Genomic DNA, 18,981 nt, shown 5'->3' on the forward strand with positions numbered 1-18,981 from the left:
CAGTGCAAGTCAAGCTTTATTTGTTGTTTTTCCGTGCGATGGTATGGGAAACCATATGCTTTATGGGCAAAAATGAATGGCAACTTATTGCCACTGGACAAACCATATACACAAAAGCAAATACCACCGATTTAGACGGCAGATCGTCCAAAACGTATTGCAAATGGCATATGCCTAATGGACCGTGCAATAAACCAATAATCCTATAGATGGCGCATGCGCTCTACCGTCAGAAACGATATGGCAAATGGACAGCAGGTAATGTCTCAAGGGTGAAATTACAAATTTCAAAAACATCTTTGAAAGTAAGTTTTGCCACCCTTTTCACAATTGTTTTATTCTTTGTCAATGATCCATTACTAAAGAGCAATATAGATATGGTTTTGTCTTATTTTATGCGATTTTGTCCATAAGGCCTATGTTATGTCCATATCAGGCATATAATACTTCAAATGGGAAAAATGTCCTCTTGTCACATTAAATACTCCAAATGGGAAAAATGTCACTTTGGAACATATGATCATAGGAAGTCAGGTTCCAAACCCAAAAATCTGTGAAACATGCCCAAATGGCCAATATAATGTCCAGATGGCCGATATAATGACTAAATGGTACACAGTGAATTCAGAAAGTATTCACACCCCTTCCCTTTTTCCACATTTTGTTAAGTTACAGCCTTATTCTAAAATGGATTAAATAAAAATATTCCTCATAAATCTACACACAATACTCCATAATGACAAAGTGAAAACAAGTTTTTATACATTTTTGCAAATGTATAAAAAATTAAAAACTGAAATACCTTATTTACATAAGTATTCAGACCCTTTGCTATGAGACTCGAAATTGAGCTCAGGTGCATCCTGTTTCCATTGATAATCCTTGAGCTGTTTCTACAACTTGATTGGTCCACTTGTGGTAAATTCAATTGATTGGACATGATTTGGAAAGGCACACACCTGTCTATATAAGGTCCCACAGTTGACAGTGCCAAACTGAGCAATCGGGGGAGAAGGGTCTTGGTCAGGGAGGTGAACCCGATGGTCACTCTGACAGAGCTCCAGAGTTCTACAGCTCAAAAATTTCTACAGCTGCACAATCGAGAGCATCCTGATCAGTTGCATCACCGCCTGTTATAAGACTGCTGAACAATTAATCAAATGGCCACCCAGACTATTTACATTGTTTTTACACTGCTGCTACTTGCTGTTAATTATCTATGCATAGTCACTTTACAAATTACCTCGACTAACCTGCACCCCCCCACACATTGACTGGGTACCAGTAACAGTCTGTATATAGATAGCCACGTTATTGTTATGTAATTTTCTTGTGTTACTTTTTCAAATTTATTTTTCACTAAAGTTTATTTAGTAAATATTTTCATAGACTGAAGACCAAATGTATTACAATGTCATGAGACAGACTTTTTAAATCATTTAACTTATTAATATGGAGAGAGTGCAGGAGAAAGTCAATTAAAAAGGCAAAAGGGCAGACATCAGCTTTGGAGCGGATGCGGCATAATCAAACAGCGATGGACAGCAAATGGTGCTGAAAGTAATACATTTAAACAATTGTCTTAATTTTAATTCGACTTCACTAACAACAAGGAGGCTTTGTTTGAGCCTATTAAAAATATAAAAAGTAGGCCTACCTGATTTGTCAGTATAGACAGATCCTCCAATACTGTCACTATGCTCCGTAAAGTCTGAGAGGGGCTTGGTGTGTTTGGTTAAAAACAGGGCTCAAATTGAGTGAGGGTATGCCATAACCTTTCTTAAAGAAAAGGGCAAAAATAATACCTATTGTTAGCTTTAAATTAATTATATATATATCATATATAAAATGATCCAGGTAATATAAAGCGTTCTACAATGCTTAATTCCGTGATGCCTCATTCTGGAAACAAGCTTTAAAATGCCCACAAAAGACGTGACTGATGAATATGGAGGTATATTGATTCGTCTCTGACATTCTGAAGCTGAGCTGCGGCCTTCAATATTCGAGAAGACAAAAAATATACTTTGCTATTCTGTCCCTATTAATTGAGATTTTCACTTTCTGAAAAGAGAGGATGCTTAAACCCAGGCAGCTTTTAGGGAAGCCCTTCTGTTGTTGGGTTAAGCAACAGACCAGTAGACAGCAGTTGAAGTTTTAATTTGTCTGCGTCGTTAGAGCCTCTGGGTGGAAAGGTAACTTTTGAAAGTGCCATGCTTAGATTTGTAAGGATGTCTAATATTTAACGATTTTCAAACAGCAACCGTTTCATTGCAAACAAGACACTATGGTTGGGCATATGGTAAGAATGCCTATTTCTCTGTCCATTCTTCCCTGAATCTTCTATTTTCATTATTCCGCTTTCTTCTGAGACTTTTTCAGAGCGACATTTTCTCTTTATAGCAAGCTATTTTTCCCAACCAACGCACAAATAAATATAAAAACGTATTTAATAGAGACATTGGGGATTTTATCACTGTAATCAGATTGAACATAGTAGGATATGTTATTGACATTGTATAGTCTACTAACCAGATGTGTTAACATTCTGTTTAATTTGGAGCATAGGCATATGAATTGGGCTGCTATTATGTTCTGTTCCGCCTACTATTAGCTGAGAAAAAAATGGCCTAAGGCCAAACCTATTGCTTACGGCTGCTGTACACTATTATAGTTTACAGGGGATAGAATGGGGGTGGCATTGTTTTGTCTCGCCTACGGCGGCAGAACGTACAGGGCCGCTCAGATCGATTTTTTTTTTGTACCACGCGCGTGCACACAAAGGAGGTCAAATGAAATCTACTTTCACCCTTGGATAAGAGTGACAATATTTGTATTTGTCAAACGGCAGTCAAGCATCGATCATCATGTCACCAGAATAAGACCCTCGACATTTATTGGAAAGGAGCATCAAGTTCATACCGTGCACTTTCGCCACCCTGTGAAGTTCTCATCATTTATTTAATCTGTAGCCTAAGAAACTGCATGTTTTCCCGATTCGTAGTGGGAGGAGCACACACCATGTCATCGTGTGACTCCAAGTTTACTGAGATATGATGGTTATTATATCAATATTTGCGCATAAAGTTGTAATTAAGTTTACCCACACAAGAATATCATACCATGTCGAACGAACAAATTTTCTGTCGGCATTTGTAAAATTGTACCAAAACTTCCTGTTTCCATTACGCTGTCGTGATTTTTTTTTAAAATATGGTATAACTTTACTCGCATAAAAACTATATATGGAAACGTAGTTAGTGGCATGGCTGAAATGCAGTGATTCCTTGGCAGGGCTTTGCTTCATAAAATGTTGATGAAAAAATAATGAGGTCTGGAATTCCCTCTTTGCATTATTGATTAGACCGACCGACTGAGAGAGAGACCAACCGAGAGACAGAAATAATTCACTCGTTGAGCGTATGCTTTGACGATGTAGATCTCGGACACTGGAGGGCGCTATTAGATCGCAGATACTGTATACATTCTAGATCTAACGCAAACATCATTCAGTTCCTCACATTTTTAGTGGAACTGGACACTGTTTGAAATGGGTTGATGTATTTATATATACATACCAACAAGAACAGACAGAGACTGATATTTCATTCTGGACTTGTATTTAGTTTTCAGTCAGTAAAGGGAGAACATTGTTTCAAAAAGATCATAGACATTTTGTTTTTGCTATGTACAAGAAATGTAAAGATTCTGTGTCACAACTTGGTAGCGCTACATGCGTCAAACAACAGAACACCACAGAGACAAGAGCCAAGAAAGTAAACTGGTACAAACAAAGCATGAAACTTAAAATGGACAGCATAGAGGGCTGTGTGAGAGAGCGGAGGGGAGGATAAATTCTCTGAAAAAGGGGGAGAATTCTGTTCAGTTTGTGGAGCATTAGCAGTTGGCTGCATCTGTTTGTTTGGCAGTTGGTGATGATAAAATAAAATGATGAATCAAATAAATAATAAATTGTGCTTTTTGGGACATCATATTTACAACCATGTAGTAAGAATGTTATTAATGAGTCTGTCTGGAGACAGTATGTTTGGTTTGGCCAAGTAGGAGGCCCGTTTCAAAGAGATAGCTCAGGGTCCAATAGAGTGCATTTATTTATAACAAAAAAATGGGAAACAAAAACAAATAAAAGCCACATTAAAATCATAGAAGTTCATCCAACACCAGAGTGTAAAAGAGAAACAGGAATCATGATCACTGTCATGCGTGGTTTGAAATCTGTATTATTTGACAGTGCTGGTCATCTATGAATGTTTGAACATCTTGAAGAACAATCTGGCCTTAAATGGCCATGTACTCTTATAATCTCCACCCCGCACAGCCAGAAGAGGACTGGCCACCCCTCAGAGCCTGGTTCCTCTCTTGGTTTCTTCCTAGGTTCCTACCTTTCTAGGGAGTTTTTCCTAGCCACCGTGCTTCTACATCTGTATTGCTTGCTGTTTGGGGTTTTAGGCTGGGTTTCTGTATAGCACTTTGTGATAAAAAATAAATAAATAAAGGGCTTTATAAATACATTTGATTGATTGATTGTTCAATTTGACTTTACCATGTGTGAATGAGCTCTGCTGTAGCATTTTATGTGGAAGGAGACCCTGACTTTCGTGTGATCAATGCATATATCCTCCCATTTCCCCATCTCCATCTTTGTTACAATGTATTGATTGTTATACATCAATATCCTAGACCTAGAAGACTACTAAGACAGAAAAAAATCCAAATACATTTTTAATGAATCATCTCTCTGAATTCAGTTGCTATTGGACTTAACACAGGGGGTGTTGGGCCTTGATGTCATGCACATAATCAGTAGTTACTTAGGGGCCCACTCACTGAAGCAATTACAGAATGTTTTGAACGTGAATTGTGGGGGCTTGAGAACTGAACCCGACTTCAAGGTTAGATTCCACCGAGTAATTTGAGGACTTTCAGCTATAGAGAACAGGACAGTTGACAAAGTATTCTGAGACAGATGAAGCAGGTATATAATAATATAATTTTATGAGAATAATAATACACCTTGCAATAAGAGAACAATGTAGGCCTACCCTCTTGTCTCTAAAATGCAACTTATCCATGGATCTGCAGTTCCCACAACGGAACCCTCTCACAACTTTACCCGGCCTGTTGTTTTCTTGTAAATGCCAATTCCAACACCCACCTTTCCCTGACACTTTACTCTTTAAAACGTTTACTTTCAAAGAACTCTATGACTTGAACTGCCAAAGGCACAGGTGTACCTAAGCCACTTTGTTGGTGGCCTGATCTTTCCACTGCCCTGCCAGGACTGGTATTTATAGAACCAGAGAAATGGATTCAAATCCAAAAACCTGCCTCAAACCAACCATCATTTGCACATTGTCATTATACACAAACATGCTCAAGAGTGCAACCCTTTCAGTAGGAAATACACAAAAATGATCACAAACACTCTTGTGTTTTGTGTTAAACAGGAGAATGGAACACACTCAGAATATCCCTCAGTGTTTGAGTCACCAAACAGACAGGCATTATTCCTTGACTCAGTACAGTAGTCCTATTGATTTAATAGCCATCTTCCCTTTGAAAAGGAGAACATAGATGATAAAGGGATCTATATGTAATATGTGTCTTAAAGGAAGTAATGATTCTCTGGTAAGTCAGGGGGTAATGGTCTCTCTACCGGGTGTGGGTTCAGAGGTCAAGTGTCCTACAATGCTCTGTAATGCTCATTCAATTAATTCCAATACAGACTAAATGGCCCAATACTCCATTGTTAGGGATAAAGTCATCTAATAGTGGACTGGCTATGGATATAGAGTGGGGCTGGACTAGGGCCTGAGGTCCACAGGAATAGCTACAGTAGACAGACAGTAGACAGACAGCTCTCTGCCCCACTGTTCACTCATCATCTGACTGTAACTAACTACATGGTTGGTCACACCAGCCGCACAACCCCCCCCCCCCCCCCCCCCCCCAGGGCTCTCTTTGAATTGTTGATAGTATATTTCTTTAGTAGGCCATGCCCTCATGTGTGATTGTGTTTGGCTTTGGTTATTCAAAAATAATGAGTGTATTTATTTAAGTCTATGGGGCAGCACACTATTGCTGTGTGTGTCTCTGTGTGCTACCAGTGTGTGTGTGTGTTGTGTGTATTGCGTGTCTGTGTGTTTGTGTGCTTTAATATCACACCCTGACAGCATTGCGAACCAGTTCTCTGTGTTTATTTGCTTTACACTTTATTGAATTGTCATGTGAGCTCTATTAAACTGAGGCTACAGTGACAGACTATCCAGAGTGGAGATGGGGGAGGGAAGCAAGTTTGTTACTGGCAGAGGCACAGAAATACCTATCTCTTTGCATGAAGTCTGACAATAGAAAAACAGGACAATGGAAGTCAACAATACACTTTTTTCTCACTCTATATTGAGTGTTTAGCCGGGTGTTTAAAGGCTAAATTAAAATCGTATCTTTAACATTGTAAAGTGTATGAGGGTAGTGGATATATTGAGATGGAAATGTGGTCTGTATCAGATACTACCTATGAGATGTACTGGGATAGGTTAAGTTTAGATTGAACCCACATAAAACGTGCCTGTGAGCATGTGTTGACTGCATGTGTATGAGCATGTGAGTGGCTCTGTGTTTGTCAGTGTCTGTGTATGTAGCCATATGATGGTTGTTGTGAATTCTGGCAGCTGGTCCCCAGCTCTACCATCCATTGTGTGGAAGTCATCCAATGAGATTATGATTCCCTCTGTAAAATAAAGTGCTGTTCCCTAATCTTTCTTCCTGTCCTTTCTTCCTGTGTGCCATCTTACCATCTCCCCTTCCGTCATTCCACTCCTCCCTTCTCCCTTCATCTCTGCTGTGTTTGAGTTTGTCTTGGCTTCATGAAATATTTCGGACATTCTCCTGTTATGAAACAATTGTTGTTATAATTAATGAATAACATTGTGTGGGTCCATGATATGATTAAAGATGCTGTTATACAAAGTTATACACATTGTACAAAGGATAGAAGGACAAACATTTACCCTAACTACTAGCAAAAAATACAAATTCATTATCTTGTAATATTCTCTCTAAAATAAAACAATGTATTGAAATGCAAAACTATGAGTTTAGCATAATTCATTCTTCTAATATACCATTCTAAAAAAATATTTAAAAAATATTACTTTTTGCACAATGAGTGTGTTCTTTTTTCATGTTCTTGTTGAGTTATATGCTCTTACAGTATTATCCATTGTACAAATGTGGAACTTTAAAATGGAAAATCTGAGTGTTTTCAGTACTTTCAATCCAGGTTAAATGGATGCTATTATCCCCTCCCCAGTATCAATGGTGATTGGATATGAAGTATGACAATCAACCACAACCACACATCTGAGAGAGTATTAAAATATAAAGGAGATTGGGTTAACCCTAACCCTAACCTGTCTGGATAAAACACACACAATCAAAAACAAAAAAATGAGTAAACAAACAAAACAACAAAGAATACCCTGTACAGAATTGAAAATATTCGCTTAATGCGGTTAGTTCTACCCGGGAGGCGGGAGGTGGGAGGCAGAGGCTGATGGGAATGAGGAAACAGACAGGATATCAAAGTGGCCATTTCCTCTCTAATGGCTGAAACAAACTGTTGATAAACAAGGATGAAAGTTCACCTCTCAGATAGCGTCACAAAATAACAGACCAAAGAAAATATACTATTTATATTATAAAAAAAGGAAAAAAATATACATAAAATACTGCATAACTGTGTGTGTATGTTTATCTGCCTATCATCATGCATACACATACACCTACAGACATACAAACACACGTACACGCTATGCATACACATAGTCACATATAACTAAGGCCAGTTTTGAGGAAGAAAACACAAGGAAATCAACAAAATTAATTTTAGCACAATGCTGATTCAGTAATGCCTAAATCTACAATGTGTGACCAGATCTGCAGAGTTATGCATATCCCCTTTGGATACAGCAATGCACCCTTTTACATTCTCTCTCTTTCTCAATCCAGCAGTACTGTAGCATCTCCCAGTGCCCTGGGTCATTTTGCTGACAGTCTTTGCCCTCAAGTAGCAGGAAATGGAAGGACAAGTGAGCTCCTTCCTGTGTCCCATACGTTCTACTTATTGGGCATTTGTTACAACAACAAAAAAACCCAGTCGCTGCAGGTGTTTTAGTTCCTTTTATTCATGTAAGTAGGAATGCAGTTCCTGGTATGGGTTAGAGCTCATGTTTTATTTTATTTCTCTCTGGTATTTGCACAATGTCCTCCTGTTTGGGTCCTCTCTGTACTATCTATTCCCTCCCCCTACCTCACTTGCTCTCATTATGGGTGTTTGAACGACTCCTCTCTCCCCGGGAGAGCACATGATTCCCCTGTCCCCCACCTGACCGGGTCTCCAAGGGGAACACACTGTTACCCAGCATTCTCTGGGAGCCCTCCAGGTGGTTGGCCACGCGGTGGTGGCTGCTGTAGGAGCTGAGCTTGGGGCTGGCTTTTCCCAGAAGCCTCTGGGAGGTGTTTGTACCTGAGCTATCATGAAGGTGTTCCTCCTCGTCCGTGTCAGCATCAATGAACTTACTGATGGATGCGTCATGGTATGTGAAGACTGTCGGGATCAGGGTCTCAGGGGGTGGAGTCTTGCTGCTGGCAGTGGTGTAGACAGACACCTCAGGACTCATGAGAGAGTGGGCAGAGAGGGCAGAGCTATCTGAGAGGGCCCCGCCCCCTGGCCCCTGTGCTAAGGAGGAGGAGGAAGGGTCTGCGTCCCCGCCTTTGAAGTTGACCTTGAGGGAGCGGTTCTTTAGCGGGTTGCTGAAGCGTAGGCCCCGGGGGCTGTCAGAGAACAGGCCGTGCTTGGAGCCTCGTCCTCCAGGGACCTTGGTGGCGCTGTGGGGGGACACCATGGCCTCGTGCTCCAGGGTGGTCTCGAGCACGGGGTTGGTGCTAACCCTCCCTGGAACAATGGTGCTGGGGCTGTGGGAGAAGCGGGCACTTTCGGTGAAGTCAGCAGCACAACTCATGAAGCTGTCAATACTGGACATGCTCCTCATGTCTGTGGTTGGGGCAGGCTCTGTGGGGATGATACCCATCTCTATCTCGTCTCTCTTCTTGGGCGCTTTAGACAAATGCCCCTTGTCCTTACTGTTAAGGTTAGGCTGAGACTGGGTCTTGGCCATCTTGTTGTACATCTCCTCCAGTTTCTGAGCGTTGAGTTGCTGAGGGCTGGCGGGATGGGCTTTGTCTGGTGAGCTGGGCTCTAATGACTGAGCGGAGTCCATCTCTGAGGTGGTCCTTTTGGGAGTCTCTTTCCTGTGGCTAGGAGACAGGTGGTTGTCCTGCACCTTCCCCATGTTCTCTCCATTATTTTCTACCACTACATCTATGAGCTCGACACTGCGTGCAAACGCCTCCTTCATGTTCATGGAGATGATGCTGCCGTTCCTCTTGGCCCTCTCCAGGGCCTCCCGCCGTTTGATGGCCTTCTCCTGCCTCTTCTGCTCCTTGTAGAACTCTGAGAAGTTGTTGACGATGATGGGGATGGGCAAGGCTATCACCAACACTCCAGCTATGCAGCATAGACCCCCAATAATCTTACCCAGTAAAGTCTTTGGGTAGATGTCCCCATACCCCACCGTAGTCATAGTAATGGTAGCCCACCAGAAGGAGGCCGGGATGCTTTTGAACTTGGTGTCCTCCTCGTCCTTCTCGGCGAAGAAGACAAGGCTGGAGAAGATCATAATGCCCATGGCCAGGAATAGGATGAGCAGGCCCAGCTCATTGTAGCTCCTCCTCAGGGTGAAGCCCAGAGACTGAAGCCCTGTAGAATGCCTGGCCAGCTTCAGAATACGGAGGATACGCATGATCCTGAAGATCTGCACCACCCTCCGGACGTTCTGGAACTGTAGAACGCTCTTATTGGATTCAGTCAGGAAGATGGTGACGTAGTAGGGTAGGATGGCTAGCAGGTCTATTATGTTTAGTGGACCCTTGAAGAACTTCCACTTGCTGGGCGAGGAGATGAAGCGGAGCAGGTACTCCATGGTGAACCAGGCGATGCACACCGCTTCCACGTGAGCTAGCTGAGGGTTGTCTGTCACCTGGCCAAACTCGTCTATGTCCTGCAGCTCCGGGAGGGTGTTCAGAGACAAGGCAATGGTTGACAGCACGATAAAGAGGATGGAGATGATGGCCAGGACCTGTTGAGACACAACCAAGACAACGTGTATCAGTCAAACGTCAGTGCATTGACATGTAGAACATTCATGCCAAAGCATTTCAATGCTTTTTTTGTCTGAATCCAACTGTGGGACAAAATTACTTTCAAAGATGCTTTAAACATGCAGCAAATAATAACAGTCATTTTGTGAGGCTGACACCTGAAGAATATGATTAATTCACGAACCATTAAGCTCTCTGACTGATTCCCCCTGAACATTATGAAAAGGCTACTGTCATATCAGGACTACCAGCTTTTTAAGAGAAAAAAAGGTCAAAGATAAATATGATTTAGATTGCCTGGTTGATCATTCAAGTCTGACCCCCCCTCCTCCCTCGAGCACTCCATTTGTTCATGCATGAATGCCCTCCCTTGAGCACGTCATCCTCATGCTCAGTCAGTCTCACTCATATTAAAAATGGCAAAATCTACTCTCCGCCCCATGGCAAAATGTGTAGAAATCATGAAATGTGCTTTAAAACTGTAACATTTGCTCTCTGCCCCATGGCAAAATGTGTAGAAATCATGAAACTTGCTTTAAATCTGTAACATTTGCTCTACACCCCATGGCAAAATGAGTAGAATTGCATGAAATGTGTTATAAAATTGCAAAATCTACTCTCTGGCCCATGTCAAGATGTATAGAATGCAGCAAACTTGCTTTAAAATTGTAACATTTGCTCTACACACCATTGCAAAATGTGTAGAATTGCACAAAATTAACTCTAAACAGGACTGCAGCGTGCCTATTGAGTCATGCAAATTTCTTTTCTCTCTGTCAAGAGTGGGGCCACTATGATGTTTTGCTTGCAATGTGGAGGCTTTGAATGTGGGTACGCAAACCATATTTTCTTTTTGTTGTGGCCTCCACCCCATCAAGGTTTCCCATCCCTGCCCTACAATGTTAAAACAACACCCTACAACAAGTTACTGTAACACCACAAATGTTAATTCCCTGACACTGAGAAAGTGTAACAGCATCAGCTCTAATAAAGTGTTAATTTAAGTCAGAAGTTGCCCATGGTTTTAGGGACCAAACATTCTTGGGGTGTTAGTTCATCAACACTTTGAAAAGTGTTAGTTTAACACTATTTCTGATGGTCACATATACAGTACACACTAAGAAATTATTACATTTAACACTGTGGGTGTTATGTTTTTTATATCAAATTTGCTGTGCAGCTGTAAATTGTGGTGTCATATCCCTGTCAAATGTGTGACTTTGTTCCTCTCCTTCTTTCTGCCTATCCACTCAGCCCCTCCCATCTGCCTCTCTCCTTCAGACTGACTCCCTCAGACGTATTGTCCTAGTTCTTCTACAAAGCACCTTGCAAAGTGAGTGTACTACTAGCAGACTACTAGAGACCTAGATTCACAGCCCAGCCTGTGACTCCCCTGCATGATAAGAGCATTTCAACCTGTGTGGAAGTCACAGGGGACAGGATGATGAGTACTACATGCTGAGTACATCAGGATCTGGACGAGGTCTTGTGGATTAACAGAGCGCATTCAGATCAGGGCCATGTACGCTGGGTGAGGCACACCTATTAGTCCTCTCCCAGCTAGGGCCAGTGTGTGTCATTCTGACACAAGGTCACAGTGGAGGTTGTGTTCCTATCCCTGTCCCAGGTCAGTGGAATGCAGGATTACTCCCTGGCACCGCTCAGCATTCAGTAGCTTTAATTAATCCTGGCAGGTGAGGTGCCTGCAAACCCACCCTGGCCTTTAGGGAGAGGCTGAGCGAGAGAGAAAGAGAGAAAGAAAGAGACAAAGAGGTAGAGGCAGTCTGGGCTTTAGTGTTCCAGCATCAGCTCAATGCCCCAGCTAAAAGAGAGTGAATTAAAGGCCAGACAGTTCAAACTCAATCAGAGCCACACCTAACATGTCCTTCGTCTTGTCAGGATCCTGAGGGACCAAAGTCATCTATAAAATAGCCTCCAACACTCTACTCAACAAACTGGATGCAGTCTATCACAGTGCCATCCGTTTTGTCACCAAAGCCCCATACACTACCCACCATTGCGACCTGTACGCTCTCGTTGGTTGGCCCTCGCTTCATACTCGTCGCCAAACCCACTGGCTACAGGTTATCTACAAGTCTCTGCTAGGTAAAGCCCCGCTTTATCTCAGCTCACTGGTCACCATAGCAGCACCCACTCGTAGCATGCGCTCCAGCAGGTATATCTCACTGGTCACCCCCAAAGCCAATTCCTCCTTTGGCCGCCTTTCCTTCCAGTTCTCTGCTGCCAATGACTGGAACGAACTCCAAAAACCTCTGATGCTGGAGACTCATATCTCATATCTCCCTCACTAGCTTTAAGCACCAGCTGTCAGAGCAGCTCACAGATCACTGCACCTGTACATAGCCCATCTGTAAACAGACCATCTATCTACCTACCTCATCCCCATAATGTATTTATTTATTTATCTTGCTCCGTTGCACCCCAGTATCTCTACTTGCACATTCATCTTCTGCACATCTACCATTCCAGTGTTTAATTGCTATATTGTAATTACTTCGCCACCATGGCCTATTTATTGCCTTAACTTACCTCATTTGCACTCACTGTATATAGACTTTTTGTTTTCTTTTGTTCTACTGTATTATTGACTGTATGTTTTGTTTATTCCATGTGTAACTCTGTGTTGTTGTATGTGTCGAATTGCTACGCTTTATCTTGGCCAGGTCGCAGTTGCAAATGAGAACTTGTTCTCAACTAGCCTACCTGGTTAAATAAAGGTGAAATAAAAAAAATTAAAAATAAAAAGTGATGTATAAAAATCTACAAACACATTAGATCCAAAGAGGATTTGCTCCCATTAACAATTCTCTCAACCAATCACCGTTAATGACTCAAGTTCACACCATTTCAAGTGTAAACTGCACTTTACCTATTGGCAAGGACGAAGCATATCTGACCATTGAATATTGTCATTGTATGTCTCCTTATATTTCCAATGTGTTTATAAGGATACTGTGTAGTGTTTGTGGTTCTTGAGTATTTCACTGACACACTTAAACTGACACACATTGGCTGATGTGGTCGTTAGGTATACTGTACCTCATGCATGACTAAGTGCACATTACGCCTGACATCCAGACATGCAATACTGTAACTCTGCCTGTGGACCAAGCACAAATGACGTTCCACAACATTCCACACACTTCAAGACATAACACACTATATCACGTGAACATTTACACACCTTTAAAGGTATTATGTTATAGCATTAAATAAAGCAGAGATATCCGCTTGCCCTACTGAAAGATTCATCTAACCTGCTCTCTGTGTCTAGTCTACATGTAGATGTTTATCTCTCACACTCTCACACTCAGTGTTGGTGTCACGTCCTGACCAGTATAAGGGGTTATTGGTTATTGTAGTTTGGTCAGGACGTGGCAGGGGTATTTGTTTTATGTGGTTCGGGGTTTATGGGCTATGTATTTATGTAAGAGGGGTGTTTGATTTATGTGTTCCGGGGTTTTTGGGTAATGTTCTTGTTTTGTATTTCTATGGTTTTCTATGTTGTGTATTTCTTTGTGTTGTCCTGGTATGGCTCTCAATCAACAACAGCTGTACATCGTTGTTACTGATTGAGAGTCATACTTAAGTAGCCCTGTTTTCACCAGTCCCTTTGTGGGAAGTTGTTGTTGTACTGCTGTGTGTTAGCCTGCAACACTGATCGTTTTGTTTGATACGTGTTCTAATAAAGTTAAGATGAGCACCCAACCCGCTGCGCCTTGGTCCATGACGTACGACGACCGTTACAGTTGGGTTACAACGCCGGGATGGGGAGAGCTTAAATGTTAGAACATGGACCATGTAAAACCATAGAGCCAGCTCCACGCACTGAGAATCCAGGTCAATTACACTGTACAAAAATATAAATGCAACTTGCAACAATTGGAAAGATTTTACTGAGTTACAGTTCATATAAGGAAATCAGTCAATTGAAATAAATGTATTAGGCCCTAATCTATGGATTTCACATGACTGGGAATACTGATATGTATCTGTTGGTCACAGATACCTTAAAAAAAAGGTAGGGGCATGGATCAGAAAACCATTCAGTATCTGGTATGACCACCATTTGCCTCATGCAGCACAACACAACTCTATGGGGTCAATTTCACGCCATATGTATTGAATTCAAAATAAAATAAATCGAGAACATGAAAAATAAAGTTCAGAATGTAAACATATTTTCGAGTATGGGTGAAATAACGGATGTCGAAATCAAAAACCAAACAATTGAAAGCAAAATGTAGAGAAGTGTAAACAAAAATAATACATCAAAAGCAAAACCCAAAAACTTGTAAGCAAATCATTTTAAAGCGAGAGCAAAACTCTATGACAAATGATTAAAGAAAATATTTGAAAACGAATGCAAAAAACGTTTTCTGTCAAACTTTCCCAGCAACCAATCCTATTGAATAGATTTTGCCTATGCTCTTGCCTGCATGTACTACCTTTTGGTTACAGTACTCGTATCTTTGCTTTCAATGTCTTTTTCTTTGCTTTCACTGCCAGTCTTTTCGATTGCGAGTTTTGGCATTATTTTTCCATGAAGGGTGGGGTTTAGAGGGAGGCGTAGACAATGAGCCTCTATTGGTCCGCTAGTTTTGGAGTGACGGTTCGTCTTAACCCATCAATGAACATGATAGACAGGCTTTTTTTCTATTGCCTACTTAAGTAGACGTTCTGACGTCATCTTGTTTTAGGGTTTTAGCAAACGTACTTCAAAATTGTCAGTCACGTGTCAATAATGTATGGATATTAGAAGCATGTCTATCTAATACAATTAATGACAAACCATCTAACTACTTAGGTAAACATATGAATTACCTGTTGCGCAACGTTTGGCGCAGGTGTATGGCGAACCAATTACCAACACCTGCGCTGAACGTTGTGCAACAGGTAATTCATGTTCACGATTTATTTTATTTTGCATTCAATACATATGGTGTGAGATTGACCCCATACATCTACTTCGCATAGAGTTGACCAGGCTGTTGATTGTAGCCTGTGGAATGTTGTCCTCTTCAATGGCTGTGCGAAGTTTCTGGATATTGGCGGGAACTGGAACACTTTGATCGTACACGTCGATCCAGAGCATCCCAAACATGCTCAATGGGTGACATGCACTGATGTAAAGTACTTAAGTAAAAATACTTGAAAGTACTACTTAAGTCATTTTTTGGGGGTATCTGTACACTCACTACAGTGCCTTCGGAAAGTATTAAGACACCTTGACTTAAAAATAACTGTGCAGCGACGCTCCCCATCCAACCTGACAGAGCTTAAAGGATCTGCAGAGAAGAATGGGAGAAACTCCCCAAATACAGGTGTGCGAAGCCTGTAGAATCATACCCAAGAAAACTTGATGTTGTAATTGTTGCCAAAGCTGCTTCAACAAAGTACTGAGTAAATGGTCTGAATACTTATGTAAATGTGATATTTCAGTTTTTGTTTAAAATAAATTAGCAAACATTTCAAAATACCTGTTTTTGCTTTGTCATTATGGGGTATTGTGTGTAGATTGATGAGAAAAAAAACAATTCAATCAATTTTAGAATAAGGCTGTAATGTGTGAAAAAAGTCAAGAGGTCCGAATACTTTCCGAAGGCACACTATTGATATTTTTGACAACTTTTACTTTTACTTCACTACATTCTTTAAAAAAGTATGTACTTTTTACTCCATACATCCCTGACACCCCAAAGTACTCTTTGCATTTTGAATGCTTAGCAGGACAGGAAAATTCACACACTTATCAAGAGAACATCCCTGGTCATCCCTACAGCGGCTGATCTGGCAGACTCACTAAACACATGTTTTGTTTGTAAATGATGTCTGAGTGTTAGAGCGTGCCCCTGGATATCCGTAAATAAGAAAATAAAATGGTGCCGTGTGGTTTGCTTAATATTTGGAATTTGAAATGATTTATACTTTTACCTTTACTTTTGATTACTTAAGTATATTTTAGCAATTACATGTACTTTTGATACTTAAGTATATTTAAAACCAAATACTTTTAGACTTTTAGATTTTACTGGGTGACTTTTACTTGAGTCATTTACTTTTACTAAAGTATGACTATTGGATACTTTTTCCACCACTGGTGACAGTGTCTGGTGAGTATGCAGGCCATGGAAGAACTGGAACATTTTCAGCTTCCAGGAATTGTGTACAGATCCTTGCAACATGGGGCCACACATTATCATGCTGAAACATGGGGGGATGGCGATGGATAAATGGCACGACAATGGGCCTCAGGAATTCGTCACGGCATCACGGCATCTTAAAATTGCCATTGATAGTATGCAATTATGTTTGTTGTTCGAAGCTTATGTCTGCCCATACCATAACCCCACCGCCACCATGGGGCACTTTGTTCACAACGTTGACATCAGCATATTGTTTTCTCACACAACTCCATACAGGCGGTCTGCCATCTGCCCGGTACAGTTGAAACCGGGATTCATCCATGAAGAGCATACTTCTCCAGTGTGCTAGTGGCCATAGAAGGTGAGTATTTCCCCACTCAAGTCGGTTACGACCCCGAACTGCAGTCAAGTCAAGACCCTAGTGAGGATGACGAGCAGATGAGCTTCCCTGAGACGGTTTCTGACAGTTTGTTCAGAAATTCTTCAGTTGTGCAAACCCACAGTTTCATCAGCTATCTGGGTGGCTGGTCTCAGACGATCCTTCAGGTGAACAAGCCGGATGTGGAGGTCCTGGGCTGGCGTGGTTACACGTGGTCTGCGGTTGTGAGGCCGGTTGGACATACTGCCAAATTCTCTAAAATGACATTGGATGCGGCTTATGGTAGAGAAATTAACATTAAATTCTCTCTCAACAGCTCTGGTGGACATTGCTGCAGTCCGCATGCCAATTGCACACTCCCTCAAAACTTGAGACGTATGTGGCATTGTGTTGTGTGAAATAACTGAACATTTTAGAGTGGCCTTTTATTGTCCCCAGCACAAGGTCCACCTGTGCTGGGGACATGCTGTTTAATCAGCTTCTTGATATGCCACACTTGTCAGGTAGATGTATTATCTTAGCAAAGGAGAATGGGTCGCTAACATGGATGTAAACAAACATTTTGATAAATAATTTTGTGCTTATGGAAACTTTCTGGCATCTTTTATTTCAGCTCATGAAACAAGGGACCAACACGTTACATTTTGCATTTATATTTTAGTTCAGTGTATATCAACTACAATCCAAGCAGCACAGTGTGGTGTGAATGGGAACTGGATGCACATCTCTCTGGCTAGAGTGGGTGAGTAAAGTTGCGTACCAGAGAACACGGAGCTCTTGGCTCCTGAGCCCTGGTTCTAAAACGGGCCTTTGAGGGGAACTCACACTGATCAGATCATGGCTAATGTGGCCTGACGAGCAGACAGGGCTGCAGCATGCCTAATGACTCGTACTAAATACAAACGACAACCTTGAAACTGACTCCAGGTGTGTGTGTGTGCTAACTATAGAAGAGCAGCCGAAGCATGACAGCCCCCCCCCCAATCTCTCTCCCAAAATACACCTTCCCACTCCAGTCTGGGCGCAGTGCAAGTCCCAGGAGGCCAGGCAGAGAAGAGATCACAGTGACATGGATTCACTCAGAGAGAAGTATACCCAGGCCACTCATAGCAAAGACAACACTATACAGAGGTGGATGGGTTAGACTAGAGTGACTGACTGAAGCAGGGAATCAGGCAGTGTGGCAGAAATGTGTGAGTTTCCTGGAGGAGGAAGTGTGAGGTGTGTGTGTGTGGAGATGGCATCAGGGTCCCAGAGTATGGTGATTCGTGTGGGTGTGGGAGCCGGGCAGAGTCCGGAGGAGTGATGTGAGAGGAGTAGGGTTGATTTGTGGTAAGTGGGAGTAGGAGGTATTCTTGAGGGGACTGAATCATAGTGTGTGTGTCTGTAAGGTGGCCAGGCAGGGCAGCGGTGAAGGAACAGCAGGGTTGGATGTGCCCAAGGGGGCCAGGCAGTGCAGTGGTGAAGGAACAGCAGGGTTGGAGGTGTCTGTAAGGAGGCCAAGCAGGGAAGTGGTGAAGGAACAGCAGGGTTGGATGTGCCCAAGGGGGCCAGGCAGTGCAGTGGTGAAGGAACAGCAGGGTTGGAGGTGTCTGTAAGGAGGCCAAGCAGGGAAGTGGTGAAGGAACAGCAGGGTTGGATGTGTCCAAGGGGGACAGGCAGGGAAGTGGAGAAGGAATAGCAGGGTTGGATGTGTCCAAGGGGGCCAGGCAGTGCAGTGGTGAAGGAACAGCAGGGTTGGAGGTGTCTGTAAGGTGGCCAGGCAGGGAAGTGGTGAAGGAACAGCAGGGTTGGATGTGTCTGTAAGGTGGCCAGGCAGGGAAGTGGTGAAGGAACAGCAGGGTTGGATGTGTCTGTAAGGTGGCCAGGCAGGGAAGTGGTGAAGGAACAGCAGGGTTGGATGTGTCTGTAAGGAGGCCAGGCAGTGCAGTGGTGAAGGAAGAGCAGGGTAGGATGTGTCTGTAAGGAGGCCAGGCAGTGCAGTGGTGAAGGAACAGCAGGGTTCGATGTGTCCAAGGAGGCCAGGCAGGGCAGGGGTGAAGGAACAGCAGGGTTGGAGGTGTCTGTAAGGAGGCCAAGCAGGGAAGTGGTAAAGGACCAGCAGGGTTGGATGTGTCTTTAAGGTGGCCAGGCAGGGAAGTGGTGAAGGACCAGCAGGGTTGGATGTTTCTGTAAGGTGGCCAGGCAGGGCAG

General features: G+C 42.5%; 1 protein-coding gene across 1 annotated transcript in view; it reads right to left on the reverse strand.

Moving 5' to 3' along the window:
* Positions 1-5,982: 5,982 nt before the first annotated feature.
* The window catches only part of LOC106565586 (potassium voltage-gated channel subfamily B member 1), an 88,470-nt gene continuing 75,471 nt past the window's right edge, over positions 5,983-18,981 (reverse strand). The window contains exon 2 of the mRNA XM_014132870.3: positions 5,983-10,220. Coding sequence (XP_013988345.1) covers positions 8,334-10,220 — 1,887 coding nt within the window. The 3' untranslated portion in view covers positions 5,983-8,333. The remainder of the gene's footprint in view (positions 10,221-18,981) is intronic.

The sequence above is a fragment of the Salmo salar genome, chromosome 12 (assembly GCF_965601325.2).
Source record: "Salmo salar chromosome 12, fSalSal1, whole genome shotgun sequence".
NCBI classification, from domain to species: domain Eukaryota; kingdom Metazoa; phylum Chordata; class Actinopteri; order Salmoniformes; family Salmonidae; genus Salmo; species Salmo salar.